Here is a 19,329-nt window from a genome sequence, read left to right on the forward strand (position 1 = left end):
TTGAGAGAGAAAGTGAAAAGACAACGTGTTGGTGTTATTATGAAAATACTGTTGGTCTCACAGACCTCCCTCAAATTTGAATGTTCTCAAGGACTCCCAGCGGGGCTCATTGCCATTTGTTGAGAACTGCTGGTTTAATCTGAGGCCTGATATTAATGACAAAAGAAAAAGTCCACATAAAAGGAGCCTTAATTTTTCTCTAAACCAAAATACATTACTGGCTCAAACACTCCCATTCTCAGCTTTAAGTAGAAGCCAGAGATTACCATGTACTCAGGGCCAAATTCAAAACAATGCTGTCATTTCTGCTGAGACCAGGTTCAAGATTTATTAATTTTTAGTCCATGAAAGCCGTAAAACCTGTTATCTAAACACAGTCAGCGGTAGTTCCCTTTCCAGCATTTGCTTACTCCTGCTTGTGCTGAGCAGACAGTTGTCATTAAGTAGGCCCAGCATTGGTATAGACCAGAGAATGACAGGTGTTGAACTAAGAGCCCACACACTCAAAGTAGGAACCTGTGAGCCACTAATGGAGCAACCTGCTCTATTTCTCACTGTGAAAACTCAGATGCATTTTAGGGAAACAGAAGCTTCTTCCCCCTTGAGAGCAAGGAGAACAATGCTGTGACCTTACACCTAGAGTGCTCTTCAGGTCTTACAAATGACTTTCACACATACCATCTCATTGCATCCTTTTAAAGCCCCAGGAGGGACTTTAAAAGGCAGGGCGAATGATACTATCGCCATTTCAGAGGTAAGTAAGGAGCTTGAGAGTCAGATATGGGTCTTTCCCAAAGTAGCCTGGCAAGGGTATGGCAGAGTGGGATCTTAATTCAGGTCATCTGACTCCTAGTTCAAGGTCCTCCCAAGCCGTGCTCCTCCTTAGGGTTTAGGGGAGTCTGCGTGGGGATGGATATGGAAGCCGCAGGACATGACGCTTCCAAAACCTGCTTGCCTTCTGCCTGATCAGCCATTTTATCCAACACTAAGGAGTTGTGGGAGTGGCACAGAAATCTGACCGATATAATGCATCTTCCATCAGTGCATGTATAACTGTTGGATTTTTTCTTCTTTCCTAGCCAGTTTATGTTGGCAATTCATTCACAGCCTGTTCCCCCTGCTCCAAAGATTTTCAACAAAAAGTCTGCAGTTAAAAAAAATCTGAAAATACAAAATGAAATAGCAACTGTGAGATATGTTTGCAGCTATAACTAGATTTATTGTGCGCCTGGCACAACACAGACTTTGCAGTCTTCCTCTGCCAACTGGAGAATAATACAGAAATCACAGTTCTTAATTTAAGGGAAAATTGCCTGGTAATCATCTTGAGACAAAGGCTTCACTCTATAGAAAAACATTAAGAAAATAATTCCCAGGGTTTTAACTAAATTCTTACTTGCTAGAAGATTCTGGGGTGGTAGGAGAGCAACTAGAGTAAAAGGCAATGTAACATGGAGAAAGAAAGTGTTGCCAATGAGCCAAGGAGAAGTCTGCATCAGTTCTGTCATCGATTCGAGTATCTACTTGAGAAATGATTCTTTTGCCAGGAAATCCACTCCACCAAGATGTTAATACAAATAGCATGTGACATTCAAGGACACTAAGCAAACACTGTTTAATTTTTGTGGGGGAGGCAGTCAATTACAGCACCAAAATCCCTCCTGTGAAAGCAGCCAAAAGCCATGAAGGACCAATGATTTTCTTGCTGTCCACTAGGAACAAGGTATCAATTATTATGCCTTCCTTCTCTCTCTGTCACCCTCTGAGATGTTCCTCAAGTCAAGACTGACTATATGCATTTTTTTCCCTTTTAAGGAAGTTGAAGAAGGTTAACAAAAGCCTGTAAAATTTTAAAAGCAGGCTAAGTTCATCTTATTTTCAAAATTCAACAGCACGTTGCTGTTACACAAATTGTTGGTGCCTTCCCCCCAACCTCCAATTTTGGTGAGTAATGTTCTCTTTACAGGTGATTTAGATAGATGTTAATGACTTTTTAAGACAGGTGCCCATATACTGGGCTGATGTACACACACGTATATGTTCAGGTACATATATACATAAACATACATACGCACACACCGATGTACAGCTCCTAGGAAGACCTCCACTAGTATTTTTCCCTCTTCACATATTTCCATTAGCAAAAATGAGCATGGATAAAGAGTTTAGAGTGGGAAACAGAACTAATGAAAATCAAATTGGAGAATATGAAGTGGTATGCTGTCAGAGTCCAATAAGTCAGATGCACATGTATGTAGTGGTAAAGTGCTAGAAAGTTCTCTCATTAGTATTTTAAAAACGATTATAGTAGAAAGAAGTTTGCAGTTTCATTTGATAGTGGTGACCACAGGCACCATAGCAATGGCACTGGCTGAGTTGGAGTTGATGATGTCTTCATACTCCGGAGGCGGATCAAGATGAGGTTCTGTTTCACTCCTCCGTAGGTTCATCTGCCCAGTGGCTTCCTCGTAGGTTGGTGGGGGATCGCAGTTGGACAGGCGAGTGGAGACGGAATCTGAGCGCCCAACCACGTATTCCAGGAAGCCTGGGGACAACCCGCTGTTATCAAAGACTTCATCTGGTGGGGGAGGTGTAGTGATAATATTGAGGTGTTGAGGGAAAGGAATATGACCTTCCGTCACTGTCTGTCGGCGAGTCTTGTTTCTTAGGAAGCATCTCCAGATCAGGAAAATGACAAGGAGGATAATGAAGAGGCCAAAGATTAATGGAAAGGTAAGGTAAAACTGAAACCAGTCACTTCCTCTGTTACTCTCTCCTTGTTGTGCTTTTGTGTACGTGTTCCAAAACTCCTTCTGAAAATATAAGAGGAGATTAACTGTAAATCAACATGATCCAAAGATCGGAAATAGCAAATGAATGCATATCTGGGTTTTATTAATATGATGAAAAGAAAACCCCAAACCAGATTTGTTGGTTCCAGTGACCTGCGGCCTGTATTTTCCCTGACAAGAAACTGCAGATCATGGTGCTCCCTCTGGACTCTCCCCTAAAATGGGGAGTCAGAACCCAAGGTCTTCAAGACTTGGTGTTTTTTGTATTTTCAGTTATGATATATTGGAAGGGAAAAAAGCATAAAGAATTTTCCCTTTTCCAAATATACCACCTAATCTCCCCTTTAATATAGAAGGTACATACCATTTTGCATGTCCAATTATGAGAGAGGGACCCCATCATCATTGTGCTATTTCGGGCTGTTGGAGGCTCTTAGTGCTCAGATGCAATGCCTTGTTTTCCAATAGCTCTGTTTGGGACTCTCTCCTACCAGGTATTCCCTCCCAGCCCCAGAGTACACAGATTTAATGCATCTAAACATTCAATAAGTAGTGGTGATTATAATGAATTTTTGTATATCATGGGCTTCCCAGGTAGCTCAGATGGTAAAGAATCCGCCTGCAATCCTGGAGACACAGGAAATGTGGGTTCGATCCCTGGGTTGGGAAGATCCCCTGGAGAAGAGGATGGCTACCCACTCTAGTATTCTTGCCTGGGAAATCCCATGGACAGAGGAGCCTGGCAGGCTACAGTCCATGGGGTCGCAAAGAGTCAGACACAACTGAGCGATTAACAGTTCACTTGTGTATCATAAGTCTGCTTCAAATTGGAGTAATCTATATCCCAAACCTTGGTACAAACACCACCCCCAATGCTTAAACTTAGCCAATAATGTTTGGTTTTTTCCCCTCACAATATTTGTTTGCAGGCTACTGATAGTATTTAAATACTTGGCAGAAGGTAAGACTGTGGGCGCTAAAACTGTTTGTTTCATAGCACTATCTTTTATTAGTCAAAGGCTTTTAAAGTACTATGTGGGTCTAAGAATGACCCACAGTGTTCCACCCCTAAACTTGGTCGTCTTATAAGGTACATTATTATTCCAACATTCTGTGATTCTAAGATAAAAGTTTTATATGCTGTAAGAAATACGGTATGACTTAGTAAAGGCTGTGGGCAGGTAAAAATATGCAAGGTACAACATTAAAACAAGCCAGGAGTAGAGATACTGTAATCCCAAGGTGTATAGCATTTATTTTAGGACAATATCCCAAACTGGAAATTAAATTTTTATTAGTGAAACAGTTAATAATCCAGGTTGAAAACTCATGAAGCTTTTTGTAAACAATAAAAGTGTACACTATTTTTGTATAACTGTTACTTTTAGTATTGCCAACTTTATTACAGAAAATATAGATTCTATAAAAATTTACTAATGCATAAATATCTGAAAAGGAAAAACCAATCATCTGTAATTACATTGCAAAGATATAATCACTATTAACATTTTAGGTTTACAACTACTCTCTTCCAACTCTCAGTCAAATCCTTACACAAATGTACATTTTTTAGAAATTTGGAATCAAACTGTACTAAATCTCAATAAAATTTTTATTAATCTACTTATAGAGACCTACCAAGTATCTACTTTGTAGGTAACTTTCTTAATCTATAGAGATGAAGACTTCTCTCTTTGCCATCTCTCAGATCACCATCTCCTTCCCCTCCATTTAATCTTAACCACAAAACACAAATAATATGTGATTTCAAATAATTATATAATGTTAATCTTAGAATAAATGGAATAGACAAATGACTTTTTAATCTTGTCCAGTCACTTTTGGATAATCAATAATGCACATGAAAATGGTTCTTTTTTTTTCATGCTTGGCTGGTATAAATCAATTTCTGTGGTTTCCTTGGCACACTTAGGAAAAAGCAGCAAAGTTGTGTTTTTTTTTTCCTTTGGGAGAAAAAAACTTTAACCCTTGAAAATAAAAGTGTGATTCTGTTTTAAAGACAAAGCTTAGACAAGAATAGAATCATCACAGCAGCTTTTCACTTTACCAATAGCAACACAATTCACAAGCTGCACCTAATAATCATTCCCACTTGCAGATGAGGAAATGGAGGCTCAGAGATATTACATTTTAATAAAACCAAGGTCACTTAACACACAAATGTTGGAGCTGGCATTTGAATGCAACAGGCCTGGTGTCAGAGCAAAGCAAAAAGCAGTCTGTCCTGATGCATAAGGTATGTCAAACTTGGACAGTTTCCTAGAAAATTCAATCTTTCTCATCATGCTAAATGTGTAGTTTGAAAACAAGTAACATTCATTGATCTGAATAAAAAGGTCTGCCAGATTTATTTCTTTGGAAACTAGACTGACTTTGTCCTTGAGGCAAGAGAATCAGGGAAATACTCACTTAAAATCAAGTAAAATAACTGTCATTCAAATAGACAAACCAGATTTATGTCTCTCTAAGCTATTTAGATTGTTCTTTATTTTACTGGAAACAGCCAGAAGATATTCAGAAAGCAAATAAGTGATTTCAAGACTCAGTAAAACAGAGCTTTAGAGGCAATGGAAGTTTATTTAAGAAAGAAAATTTTAATGAAAGAAAGGGATTCAGTAATTTTAGATAATGCTAAAATTACATAGATAATGAATCTCAAGGGATCAGAGGGGTCTGGCAAATCATTCAGATATGGATGAACCCTTGCACCCCTGGGATAAATCCCATTTGATCGTGGTGTGTGATCTTTTTAATGTACTGTTGGGTTTGGTTTACCAGTATTTTGTTGAGGATTTTTGTGTCTGTGTATGTTTATTAGTGATAATGGCCTGTAATTTTCTGTTTTTGTTGTATCTTTATCTGGTTTGGGTAACAGGGTGATGGTGGTATCATAGAATGAGTTTGGGACTGTTCCTTCCTCTGCAATTTTGTGGAAGGGTTTTAGAAGGATAGGTGTTAACTCTTCTCCAAATGTTTGATAGAATTCACCTGTGAAGCCATCTGGTCCTGGACTTTTTTGGTTGGGAGGTTTTTTGTTTTTGTTTTTTTACATGTACTTACATACTTATTCAGAGATGGCAATGGCATCCCACTCCAGTACTCTTGCCTGGAAAATCCCATGGACGGAGGAGTCTGGTAGGCTGCAGTCCATGGGGTCGCTAAGAGTCGGACACGACTGAGCGACTTCACTTTCATTTTTCACTTTCATGCATTGGAGAAGGAAATGGCAACCCACTCCAGTGTTCTTGCCTGGAGAATCCCAGGGACGGGGGAGCCTGGTGGGCTGCCGTCTATGGGGTCGCACAGTCAGACACGACTGAAGCGACTTAGCAGCAGCAACATACTTATTAATAATGAGAGGTTTTTTTCTTCATGTTTTGAAATACTGATGTTAGGTTTCAGATCCCATGACCTTCCACCAGCACCCTAAAAGATAGACTCTCATTATGGTAAGCAGACCTAGGGATTACAAATCTATGCCTTAGCATTTGTTGGGAGTTTTTAAATCACAGTTTCAGTACTTGTGACAGGTCTGTTCATATTTTGTATTTCTTCTTAGTTGAATCTTGGGACACTGTACCTTTCTAAGACTTTGTCCATTTTATATAGTTGCCTTATAGTCCTCAGTATTTCTGTGGTTTCCAAGTTCTCCTTTTCATTCCTAATGTTAGGTTTGTGCCCTCTCTTTTCTTGATGAGTCTGGCTAAAGGTTTATGAATTATTATCTTTTCAAGGAAGCAGTTTTTAGTTTCACTGATCTTTTCTATTGTTTTCTATTTATTTGTGCTTTAATCTTTATGATTTCTTTCCTTCTACTAACTTTGGGGTTGTTTGTTCTTTCTCTAGCTGCTGTAAGTATAAGGTTAGATTATTTGAGCTTTTTTCTTGTTCCCTGAGGTAAGATTGTATTGCTGTAAACTTCCCTGCTTTTGCTGCATCCCATACGTTTTGGATTGTCATGCTTTTGTTTACCTAGAGACAAATGAATTATTTTTTTTTTCTTCAGTGATCCATTGGTTGTTATTTGTTGCAAAATTTTCCCTTGTTGCTTTTTATATTTTCTCTAGTTTTTCAATTATTTCAGAGGCAAGAGCCCCAAAAGATAGATGTTTCATCACAGTAGGTAAGTATGTGAAAGATTCTACCAAACCAAATTTGTTGCTATTTTATTATAAAATGTCTGCTTTTCTGATTTGAATTTTCTCAATACCATTTTTAAGTGGAATTTGAGTGACTCAAGGCCTGAAGGACCGTATTCCTAAATTCAAAGAGTAAAGCCAAGAATATTTTTCCAGTCTTTGAGTAATCAGCTCAGAACCTACCTATGTGGTGAAGTTTGGAAGTGGGTGATGGGCCCAGTGAGTTTGTATTGCTGAGGGCCCGGCAGCATTTATACTCAGCACTCATATTCTCCGTTTTACTGAACAAGCATGACAGGGAAGGAAAGACCACCAGAGAGAAGGGACAGAAGCCACAATCTTAACTCCAAAAGCTGCCTTGTTGAGAACAGGTCGGAATATTCCAGCAAGAGGTCGTTGAACACTGTTAAGATTCTTTATATTCTTTATCTAGATGGGTATTCTAGGGTAAAAAAAAAAAAAATCCCTGTAAAAGTTACTTTGTGTTCTTTCTTTCATCAAAAGAGTAGGACTATGTAGATCTAACTTCTGAGAAAACAAAGACTACTTGTAAATTATGAACTACGATATAAAAGGTAAGGCATTCTCTTGACAATTGCCACTAGAGTGTATACAATTTGCTGAGAAGCAATATTTATGATAAGTATGGTGTCAACTTATTTTACTCTAAGTTGTAAATGATATGGCTGGGGGATGAAGAACAAGGTACGGTTTTTCTTTTATTTTTAATTGGAGGATAATCAGCCACAGATATACATATGTCCACTCCCTCTCAAACCTCGCAACCCCCCTAGGTTGTCACGGAGCACTGGTTTTGGGTGCCGTGCATCAGAGAGCAAATTCCCACTGGCTGTTTTCCATATGGTAATGTATATGTTTCAGTACTATTCTTAAGTCATCCCACCCTCTCCTTCCCCGCTCTGTCTACAAGTCTGTTCTCTATGTCTGTGTCTCCTTTGCTGCCCTGCAAATAGGATCATCAGTACCATCTTTCTAGATTCCATATAGATGCAATATGATATGATATTTGTCTTCTCTTTTTGACTTCACCCACCTCATTAGAACTGACTCAAATGTGTTCAGAAGTTACAGTTCTATCTTTTAAAAAATTATAGGGATTATTATTTTGCTAAGCAGCATACAGCTTACATAAAGTAAAAAACTCTGTAATTTAGGTATAATGGTAATGGTTGTAAAACTGTAAAGGATCAGATTCAGGATACTTGAGGTGGGAACTGATAGCCGTCCCAGTATAAGAGGCAACAGGAGAACTCTCAAGTCCCAAAATATCCCTTGTAAACAGCATTAAAAACTGACTGGTATTTTAGGGTTGCAGTTGAATATACCAATGTAGGAAGGCCCCGGAGAAGGCAGTGGCACCCCAATCCAGTGTTCTTGCCTGGAAAATCCCAGGGACGGGAGAGCCTGGTGGGCTGCAGTCCATGGGGTCGCACAGAGTCGGACATGACTGAAGCAACTTAGAACCAGCAAAGGCCCAGACTGTACTTCCTTCTGTGGACACATCAGATCTATGCAGGGAACAACTGTTTTCTGGAAAAAACTTATAAAACTAGCAGAGCAACTTCTACTCATCAGGTGGACCAGGAAAAAACCCTACACTGAGCTGGGTAGGAAAGGCTGGGACACAACCTCCCCATGGACCCCACCTGGCGTGTGAGGACCTATCATGGGGAGGGATCTCAGAAACATGAGCTGTTCTCCTTGAGGAGTAAAGGATTTGAGCTCACATGGGAGCACCCCGACTGTATTTAGCAGGATGGGAGCAGACTCAGAAGCACCCAGACTTTCTGTGAAAGAGACTCACTTGCTGATCTTAAAGCATCAATCGGCCTGAGGCACAGGCCTCTGAGATAGCAGACATCTTTTAGGCCTAATGCAATGCTCTGGGGGTGGAGGATGGCAGGGGCCACCTTGGCATCCTGGAGAGGGGCTTGTACCTTTGTATGCAGCCCCAGTTTCTGAGGGTTCTCTCTGGGTGTCTGGCTCTGGTAGGGCTTGTGCACACAGGTCACCAAGGGCATAGCAAGAAGCAGCACTAAGGTGCCAAGTCCTTCTGGGAAAGAGGCTTTATGTCACAGCTCTGTGGCCTAAGGGGCAGATTTCTACGGAAACACAGCTAGGGCCCCCTATAGTCCTCTCCAGAGCACCAGCACCTCCCAGAGGGGAGCTTGTACATGTGTCTGCTGCCCCCTAATCACCTGGCTGTGATGGCTAGCAGGTCCTGTGTTTGTGGACCTCTCGATAGTGGAACAGATGTAATAGTTCCTGGCTGGCTACCACTCTCAGGGCACAGCACAGACACAGATTGAAATACAGCCCAATTTTTGTGTGAAAAATCCTTCTTTGCTTGTCTTAGAGCTTCAGGCTGAGGGGCAAGAGTCCGGTTTCATGGTTATATATAGGGATTTCTGAGGGCTCTCTGTGGATGAAGGCCAGTGGATGGTGCCTTTGCACTCTCCCACCACGCTGCTCCAGGCTGCTGGTATCTCCTAGAAAGGTGCTTGTACCCTCCATCTGGCACCCCGACTTTGTAGGCTGCTGCCTAGGACACAAGTCTATACCACTGGGCCCTGGTAGTCAGATGACTTACGCTTGTGGTGCCACAGGACTATAGAGTTATGTTCACACATTTTAAAAGCTGCTGTTTGCGGTCTGGCTTCTCATCAGCCTGAATGTAGGTGCTGATGATGATCCTCTTCTTTGGGTCACTGAAATGTCTTGGCATACCCCCAAGCGCTGGGAGCCAATAGAAATAAAATGGGCTGCTTGAACAATCAGAAAGGTTTGGCAAGCAACCAAGAGCTAGGACAGGGTTGAATGACAAGGTTCTTCTTTTGTAGACTGCTGCTTCAGGACTGGGACAGGTGGTGGTTTCATCTACTAAATAGAAACCAAGAGAGTCAAGGAAAATGAAGAGAGGAATGATGAAACATCAGGAAAAAACCTTGACCGAAACAGCAGTAAGTGACTTATCTGATGAAGAGTTCAAAACAATGATCATAAAGGTGCTATAATGGAATGGGCACACACAGTGATAACCTCAAATGGAAGTTACAGAGCTGAAGGATATACTAGAGGAGTTCAGCAGCAGACTAGATGAAGCAGAAAAGGTCAAGCATTTGAAGACAGGTGAGTGAAACTCAGCCAGTGAGAGCAGCGAAAAGAAAAAAAAAAAAAAATGAAGATAGCTTAAAAGACTTTGGGGACAACATTGAACTGACTTAAGATTTGCATCTGAGGGAGGTGCCAGGAGGAGGAGAGACAGAGAAGCATGGAAAGATATTTTAAAGAAAGGATGGGGAAGGAAACAGACATCCAGATTGGGTTCATCTTGTTTGGAACTCTCCAGGTTTCCCAAAGAGACACACACCAAGACAGATTATAATTAAAAAGATTAAAGTTAAGGAGAGACTTTTAAAAGCAGCAAAAGAAAAACAATATGTAACATACATAAGACCAGCAGTAGATTTTTCAGCAGAAATGTTGAAGGCCAGGATGGAGTGGCATGATCTATTCAAAGTGCTGAAACGAAAAAAACTTCCAACCAAGAACACACTTCCCATCTAAATAGTTATTCAAAGTTGGGAAGAGGGTTTTTTTGGACAAGCAAAAGGTAAAGGAGTTCATTACCAGCCTTATAAGAAATGTTACAGAATTTTCTTCAAGCTGAAAAAAGGTACTAATTAAATCTCACTGGTAAAGGTAAATAATGTAATAAAATGTAATAAAAAGGTACATAATGTAGTAAAATGGTAGATTAATAATTTATAAAGCCAGTATGAATGTTAAAAGACAAAAGTAGTAATAAAAATAACTAACTACAATCCCATTACTGTTGACCCTTGAACAACACAGGGGTTAGGTGTACCAACCTGCTACCTACTTGAAAATTCCCATAGAACAGTTCCACATCTGTAGATTCAACCAAGAGTACACTATGTAGTCCTATAGTACAAGTTTAGTGAAAAAAAATCCATGTATAAGTGAGCCTGCACAGTTCAAAACCATGTTGTTCAAGGGTTAACTGTATGTAAGGGATATACAAGATACAAAGATGTAAAATGTGATATGAAAAGCATAATGGAGTGGGGAGGAGTAAGAATGTAGAACTTCAGAATGTGTTCAGATTTACAACAACTTAAGTTGATAACTTGTATGTATAAGCCTCATGGTAGCCATAAAGCAAAAACCTATAGTAGACACTTAAGATAAAGTATACTATTCAAGAAAATCATCAAATCACAAAGGAAAAGAACAACAGATGAATGACTAGAGGAACTGCAAAGTAGTAAGAAAACATTTAACCAACAAAACAGCAATAAATATATACCTATACTTCATTGTTGCAAGACATAACCGACCTGGGGATTTTTGCAGAAGCTAGTAAACTGGCCAGTGATTTGTTATGTAAATGAATAGTGAACATCTGCATTTGAGTAAAAACACTTTTTTTTTTGTACTTGTGCATGTCTTACTAAATAAAGCATTCTAATATTTCATTAGAGGCAGTATAGCTGGCACTCTGTGCAGGAGGACAGAGTATCTATTTCAAATATACTGTTTCACTGCTCTTTTCCCTGGAAGGACATTCTGTAATTTCTGGTGACATTTTTCTTTAGTCCTGTGGGTATTATTTCACCTAGAGTGTGTTCTTTTACCTGGAGTTGACAAGGTGGATCTTGTGGAAATGAGAAATTTCTCGATGTGTCAGTTTTGAAAATATTATGGTAATACACCTGTGTTTCTAACATATACAAGGTTGGAACAAAAACCTAACAGAGCAAAATGTGAATGATAATGACAACTATAAGTTGTATAATAAACCCCTGATCAGTGTTAAGCTTTAACAACTTTATACATTAATGCTAATTGTATCACTTTCTAAAAACATATTGATATGTGTTTGTTACACCAATGTTATTGCCTGGAAATGTATCAATTGATCAAGGGTTCATGATACAACTTACAATTGTCATTATCATTCACATTTAAGGCTGATGTTCTGTCTGATCTGTCCATTGATGAAAGTGAGGTATTAAAGTCCCCTACTATCATTAAAAACTGCTATTTCTCCTTTAGAGCCATTAATATTTGCTTTATATATTGAGGTACCCACTATGTTGGGTGAATGAATATTTACAAGTGTTATATACTCCTGTTCGATTGACCCCTTTCTCTGGAAAATTCAGAAATATGCAGAGATTAAACAACATATGAACAATCAATGTGTCAATGAGATCAAAGAGAAAAAAATTTTCAAGACAGATGAAATGGAAACATACCAAAACTTATGGGATGAAGCAAAAGCAGTTCTAAAGGGAAGTTCATCACAATAAATTCCTATATAGAAAAACAAAAATTAGAGACAACCTAACTTTATACCTCAAAGAACTAGAAAAAGAAGGAAAAACTAAGGCCAAAGTTAGAAGAAAGGAAATAACAAATCAGAGTGGAGATACATGAAATAGGAACTAAAAAGGCAATAGAAAAATCAGTGAAATTAAGAGCTGGTTGTTTACAAAGATAAACACAATTGACAAGCCTTTAGGCTCCTGAGAAAAAAGAGGAGGACTGAAATAAAAATCAGAAAATAGGAGATATTACAGTTGATACCACAGAAACTGTAAGAGGCTACAATGAACAATCACATGCCAACAAGTTTGACAAATTACTAGATATGTACAAACACCAAGACTGAATCATGACTAGAAAATATGAACAGTTACTAGTGAGGAGATTATTAAAAAAAAAAACCTCCCAACAAAAGACAAGGACCAGACCGTTTAACTGGTAAAATGTACAAAACATTCAAAGAATTATTAATACCAATCCTTCTCAAATACTTCCCCAAAAAAGAGGAGGAACACTGCTTACTCGAGGTCTATTGAGCTGCTGTGAGCTTTCACATACTGCCTTGGTTGTATACTGTGTTCAGGATCTTATCCCAAAGTTTCATGGCTGTTATATTAACTCAGCAGTATACCTAGAGCAGTATGCTCAAGGGCGAGGTGAGTAGACCATTAATTACAGAGACTTTAATTGACTAAATTGACTATGAATGTGTGTGAGGGCACTCTATACCTCAAGGCCAAGGAGAGCTTATGAAGGGAGACTGGATCACCAGGCTGTTGTCACTGCCCAAGGGGAGGCTCTGTGTTAAAGGCAGGATGAAAGGATTCCTATAGGTAAGGAAGATAAGAGACCTCCTCTTGTGACAATCACGTTGGTGGGTCATGGCTGGACTGAGAGACTTAACCTAGAACAGAGAGAGAGCCTTGTGACAGGAAACTGCTGGCTGCAATGAAAGGGAAAATACAACAAGAGGCCTGCAGTCTGTCACTGCCTCACTCACAACTGTTGCGCTCTTTGCCCCCTGACCTGATGAGGTCCCATGGGTGTACTACCTGCCGTGATGTTGCTGCACAATGGACAAATATAAATATCCTGTCATGAACATCAGGGGCCAGCACCTCCTAACAACTTTAAGGAGGTGTACTAGTGCCTCATAACAGGAAGGAAATGAGCTGCAATCCTGCAGCCAGCAGAAAGGAAACCCCCAAAAGAGAAAGTTAGAAAAACTGAGAGATGGCAAATGTGTTCCAGGCAAAGGAACAAGATAAAAAGCCACAAGAAAACCCAAATGAAGTGGAGATTGGCAACTTATCTAACAAGGATAATGATAGTGAAGATGTTCCAGGATTTTGGAAAAGAATGGAGGCACAGATCAAGAAAGATACAAGAGACGTTTAACAGTTCTTTAACAAACAAATGAATTAGCGATACAATCAGTGGAATGAAAAAGACACTAGAAGGACCCACTAGCAGAATAATTGAGGCAGAACAACGACTAGTTGGCTGAAAGAATAGTGGAAATCACTGTTGCAGAACAAAATACAGACAAAAGAATGACAAGAAATTAGGACAGTCTCAGAGACCTCTGCTGCTGCTGCTAAGTGGCTTCAACCGTGTCCAACTCTGTGCAACCCCATAGACGGCAGCCCACCAGGCTCCCCCGTCCCTGAGATTCTCCAGGCAAGAACACTGGAGTGGGTTGCCATTTCCTTCTCCAATGCATGAAAGTGAAAAGTGAAAGGGAAGTCGCTTAGTCGTGTCTGACTCTTCGCAACCCCATGGACTGCAGCCTACCAGGCTCCTCTGTCCATGGAACTTTCCAGGCAAGAGTACTGGAGTGGGGTGCCATTACCTTCTCCAGAGACCTCTGGGACAACATTAAATGCACCAACATTCCCACTCTAGGGGGTTCCAGAAGGAGAAGAGAGAAAGAAAGGCCCTGAGTAAATATTTGAAGTGATAAAAGCCAAAAACTCCCCTAACATGAGAAAGGAAACAAAGTCCAGTAAACACGGACTCCCAGGTAAGATAAACTTATGTAGGAACATGCTGAGACACATACTAATCATACAGAAAAAAATTATAAAGACAAAAAATATTAACACATAATAAAGGGAAAAGCAATAAATAACATAATGGGGAACTCCAACAAGGTTATTAGCTGGTTTTTCAGCAGACATTCTGCAGGCCAGAAGTGAGAAGCATGATGTATTTAAGGTGATGAAAGCCAAGAAATAACAGTCAAGAATAGTGTGCCCAGCAAAGCTTTCGTTCAGATTTGTCAGAAAAATCAAAAGGTTTACAGACAAGCAGAAGTAATGGAATCCAGCACCATAAGACCATATTTACATCAAAGATAAAGGAACTTCTCTGGGGCAGGGGAAAAAAAAAAAGGCCACAGCCAGAAACAAGAAAATTACCAATGGGAAAGCTCACCAGTCAAAGCAAATAAACGGTACATGTAAGAAATAATCTGCACACAAATATGATGTCAAAACCAGCAATTGTGAGGAGAGTACAAGTGCAAGATACTGGAATGAAATGGAAATTGAGATAACGGAAACTAAAACAACCTTGCACATTCAGAGAATGCAGTATCAAACCTCATGGGGAAAAATCCTCATAGAAACTGCAAACCAAAAATCTACAACAGATACACAGACATAAAAAAGAAAAAGGAATCCACACACAACACTAAAGTTATTCATCAAATCACAAGAGAAGATAAAAAGGGAAGAGAAAAAGACTTGTAAAAATGAACCAAAACAATTAATTATCTTAAATGTCAACTGATTGAATACTTCAACCAGAAGGCACAGACTGGCTGGCGGGCTGCGAAAACACCACCTGTATATATGCTATCTACAACAGACTGATGAACAGTACAAGAAGGCAAAAAGATATGACACTGGAAGATAGGCCCCCAAGGTCGGTGGGTGTCCAATTTCCTACTGGAGAAGAGTGAAGAAATAGATCCAGAAAGAAAAAAAGAGGCTGTGCCAAAGTGGAGACGTTGCCCAGTTGTGGATGTGTCTGGTGGTGAAAGTCAAGTCTGATGCTGTAAAGAACAATATTGTACAGGAACCTGCAATGTTAGTTCCATGAAGAAAAGAAAATTGGAAGTGGTCAAACATGAGATGGCAAGAGTGAACATCGACATTTTAGGAATCACTGAACAAAAATGAACTGGAATAGGTGAATTATATTTAGATGACCATTATATCTACTATTGGGGGCAAGAATCCATTGGAAGAAATGGAGTAGCCCTCACAGTCAACAAAAGAGTCTGAAATGCAGTACTTGGGTGCAATCTCAAAAATGACAGAATGATTTCTGTTTCCAAGGCAAACCATTCAATATCACAGTAATCCAAGTCTATGCCTTGGATTTTTCATTTTTCAGTAATGCTGAAGAGTGAAAGTCGCTCAGTCATGTCCAACTCTTTGCAACCCCATGGACTATACAGTCCATAGAATTCTCTAGGTCAGAATACTGGAGTGAGTAGCTGTTCCCTTCTCCAGGGGATCTTCCCAACCCAGGGATCAAAGCCAGGCCTCCTGTATTGCAGTCAGATTCTTTATCAGCTGAGCCACCAAGGAAGCCCTGGTGAATGCTGAAGTTTAATGGTTCGATGAAGACCTACAAGACCTTCTAGAACTAACACCAAAAGAAAAACAGATGTCCTTTTTATTGCAGGGGACTGGAATAAAAAAGTAGGAGGTCAAGAGATACCTGGAGTAACAGACCAAGTTTGACCTTGGGGTAAAAAATGAAGCAGGGCAAGGGCTAAAAAGAGTTTTGCTAAGAGAACACTTAGTCACAGCAAACTCCATCTTCCAGCAATATAAAGATGACTCTACACATGGACATTACCAGATGGTCAATACCAAAATCAGATTGATTATATTCTTGGCAGCGGAAGATGCAGATCCTCTATACAGTCAGGAAAAAGAAGACCGGGATCTGAATGTGGCTCAGATCCTGAACTCCTTATTGCAAAATTCAGAAGTTGGTGGCTCAGAGGTTAAAACATCTGCTCACAATGCAGGAGACCTGGGTTCAATCCCTGGGTCAGGAAGATCCCCTGGAGAAGGAAATGGCAACCCACTCCAGTACTCTTGCCTGGAGAATCCTATGAATGGAGGAGCCTGGTGGGCTACAGTCCATGGGGTCACAAAGAGTAGGACACAACTGAGTGACTTCACTTTTGAAGAAAAGTAGGGGAAACCACTAGACCATTCAGGTATGACCTAAATCAAATCCCTATGATTATACAGTAGAAGTGACAAATAGATTCAAGGGATTAGATCTGATAGACAGTGTACCTAAAGAACTATGCATGGAGGTTCATAACATTGTATAGGAGGTGGTGACCAAAATCATTCCAAAGAAAAACAAATGCAGAAGGCAAAGGAGTTGTCTGAGGAGGTCTTACAGATAGCTGAGAAAAGAAGAGAAGCAAAAGGCAATGGAGAAAGGGAAACATATACCCAAGTGAATGGAGAGTTCCAGAGAAGAGCAAGGAGAGATAAGAAAGCCTTCCTCAGTGATCAATGCAAAAAAATAGAGGAAAACAACAGAATGGGAAATACTAGAGCTCTCTTCAAGAAAATCAGAAATACCAAGGGAATATTTCATGCAAATACAGGCACAATAAAGGACAGAGATGGTATGGACCTAACAGAAGCAGAAGATATTAAGAAGATGTGGCAAGAATACACAGAAGAACTATACAAAAAAGATCTTCATGACCCAGATAACCACAATGGTGTGACCACTCACATAGAGCCAGACATCCTGGAGTGCGAAGTCAAGTGGGCCTTAGGAAGCATCACTATGAACAAAGCTAGTGGAGGTGATGGAATTGCAGTTGAGCTATTTCAAATCCTAAAAGATGATGCTGTGAAAGTGCTGCACTCCATATGCCAGCAAATTTGGAAAATGCAGCAGTGGCCACAAGACTGGAAAAGGTCCTGTTTTCATTCCAATGAAAAGTTTTCATTCCCATTTCATTCCAAAAGTTTTCATTCCAATCCCAAAGAAGGGCAATACCAAAGAATGTTCAGACTACCACACAATTGTGCTCGTTTCACATACTAGCAAAGAAATGCTCAAAATCCTTCAAGCTAGGCTTCAACAGTACGTGAACTGAGAACTTTCAGATATACAAGCTGGATTTAGAAAAGGCAGAAGAACCAGGGAACAAATTGCCAATGTCTGTTGGATCAACGAAAAAGCAAAAGGATTCCAGAAAAACATCTACTTCTGTTTCACTGACTAGGCTAAAGCCTTGACTGTGTGGATCAGAACAAACTGTGGAAAATTCTTCAAGAGTTGGGAATACCAGTCCACCTTACCTGCCTCCTGAGAAATCTGTATACAGGTCAAGAAGTAACAGAAGTGGACACAGAACAAAAGGCTGGTTGAAAATTAGGTAAGGAGTACGTAAAGGCTGTATATTCTCAGCCTGCTTATTTACCTTCTGTACAGAGTACATCATGCGAAATGCTGGGCTGGATGACTCACAAGCTGCAATCAAAATTGCAGAGAGACATATCAACAACCTCAGATATGAAGATGATACCACTTTAATGGAAGAAAGCAAAGAAGAACTAAAGAGCCTCTTGTTGAACATAAAAGAAGAGAATGAGAAACCTGTGTAAAACTCAACATTCAAAAGACTAAGATCATGGCATCTGATCCCATCACTTCATGGCAAATAGATGGGGGAAAAAATGGAAACAGAGACAGACTTTCTTTTCTTTCCCCCTAAAATCACTGCAGACGGTGACTGCAGCCATGAAATTAAAAGATGCTTGCTCTTTGGAAGAAAATCTGTTACAACCTAGACAGTGTATTGCAAAGCAGAGACATCACTTTGCCAACAAAGGTGTCTAGAGTCAAAATTATCATTTTTCCAGTAGTCATGTACAGATGTAGAGTTTGACCATAAAGAAGGCTGAGCACTGAAGAATTAAGCTTTCGAACTATGGTGTTGGAAAAGACTGCTGAGAGTCCCTTGGACAGCAGAGATCAAACCAGTCCAGCCTAAAGGAAATCAACCCTGAATATTCACTGGAAAGACTGATGCTGAAGCTTAAGCTCCGATACTTTGGTCACCTAATGGAAGATTCAACTCATTGCAAAAGACCCTGATGCTGGGAAAGATTGAGGGTAGGGGAAGAAGGGGCGACAGAGGATGAGATGGCTGGATGGCATCATGGAATCAATGGACATGAGTTTGAGCAGACTCCAGGAGACAGTGAAGGACAGGGAAGTCTGGCATGCTGCAGTCCATGGTGTTTCAGGGGGAGAGGGAGAGAGAGCGAGGGTGAAGAAACTCCTTATTAAATAGACATAATTGGGATACATATTTAGAAGTGAACTTTCCTACAGAATTTATGTTTCATGCTATGTCTATTTAAAGAGTTACTCAAATCTTTCCGTAACTTGAAACCTTACAGTTTTTCTAACTTAAGATAAATGATGGCAATTCAATGCATATCTGCATCATTGCAAATGAGAAAATATTGATAGATTAATTACCCAATATAGGTTTTGTCACCTTTGACGTCTCATTACAGGGAAGCTAAAGATACTGGGATCTGTCAGCAGACATGTGCCACATTAAAAGATATTATACTATGAGAAGTCATATGCTTCTAGAAATTATGAATTATATTCAGATGTGTTCCACTCTACAGAACACTTGTACAGCAATTCACAAGTACTTCTTAGTCTTCACTAAAAGTTAAGGTCTCTACAGGTTCAGAATGCTAATACATGTAATTAAAACTACTAGAAATACTAAGAGAAAGAAATATCACTATGCCAAATAAGCTGGATGTTTTGGCTAAGAAAAGATATGATGTATGGAGATGCGTTTTTTAAAAGGGAAATGAAAGTTATTTTATCCTAAAGTAAAACTGGGTGTTTCCAGACATAGAGAACAGACTTGTGTAGGAAGGAGGGGGTGGGATATATATGGAGAGAGTAACATGGAA

General features: G+C 39.8%; 1 protein-coding gene across 9 annotated transcripts in view; it reads right to left on the reverse strand.

The window, feature by feature from the left end:
• Nucleotides 1-965: 965 nt before the first annotated feature.
• The window catches only part of PRRG1 (proline rich and Gla domain 1), a 356,881-nt gene continuing 338,517 nt past the window's right edge, over nt 966-19,329 (reverse strand). For all 9 annotated transcript variants that reach the window (XM_044937111.2, XM_044937107.1, XM_044937109.1 and 6 more), the window contains one exon: nt 966-2,813. In XM_044937111.2, coding sequence (XP_044793046.1) covers nt 2,328-2,813 — 486 coding nt within the window. In that variant the 3' untranslated portion in view covers nt 966-2,327. The remainder of the gene's footprint in view (nt 2,814-19,329) is intronic.

This window comes from Bubalus bubalis, chromosome X, assembly GCF_019923935.1.
Source record: "Bubalus bubalis isolate 160015118507 breed Murrah chromosome X, NDDB_SH_1, whole genome shotgun sequence".
Taxonomy (NCBI): Eukaryota; Metazoa; Chordata; class Mammalia; order Artiodactyla; family Bovidae; genus Bubalus; species Bubalus bubalis.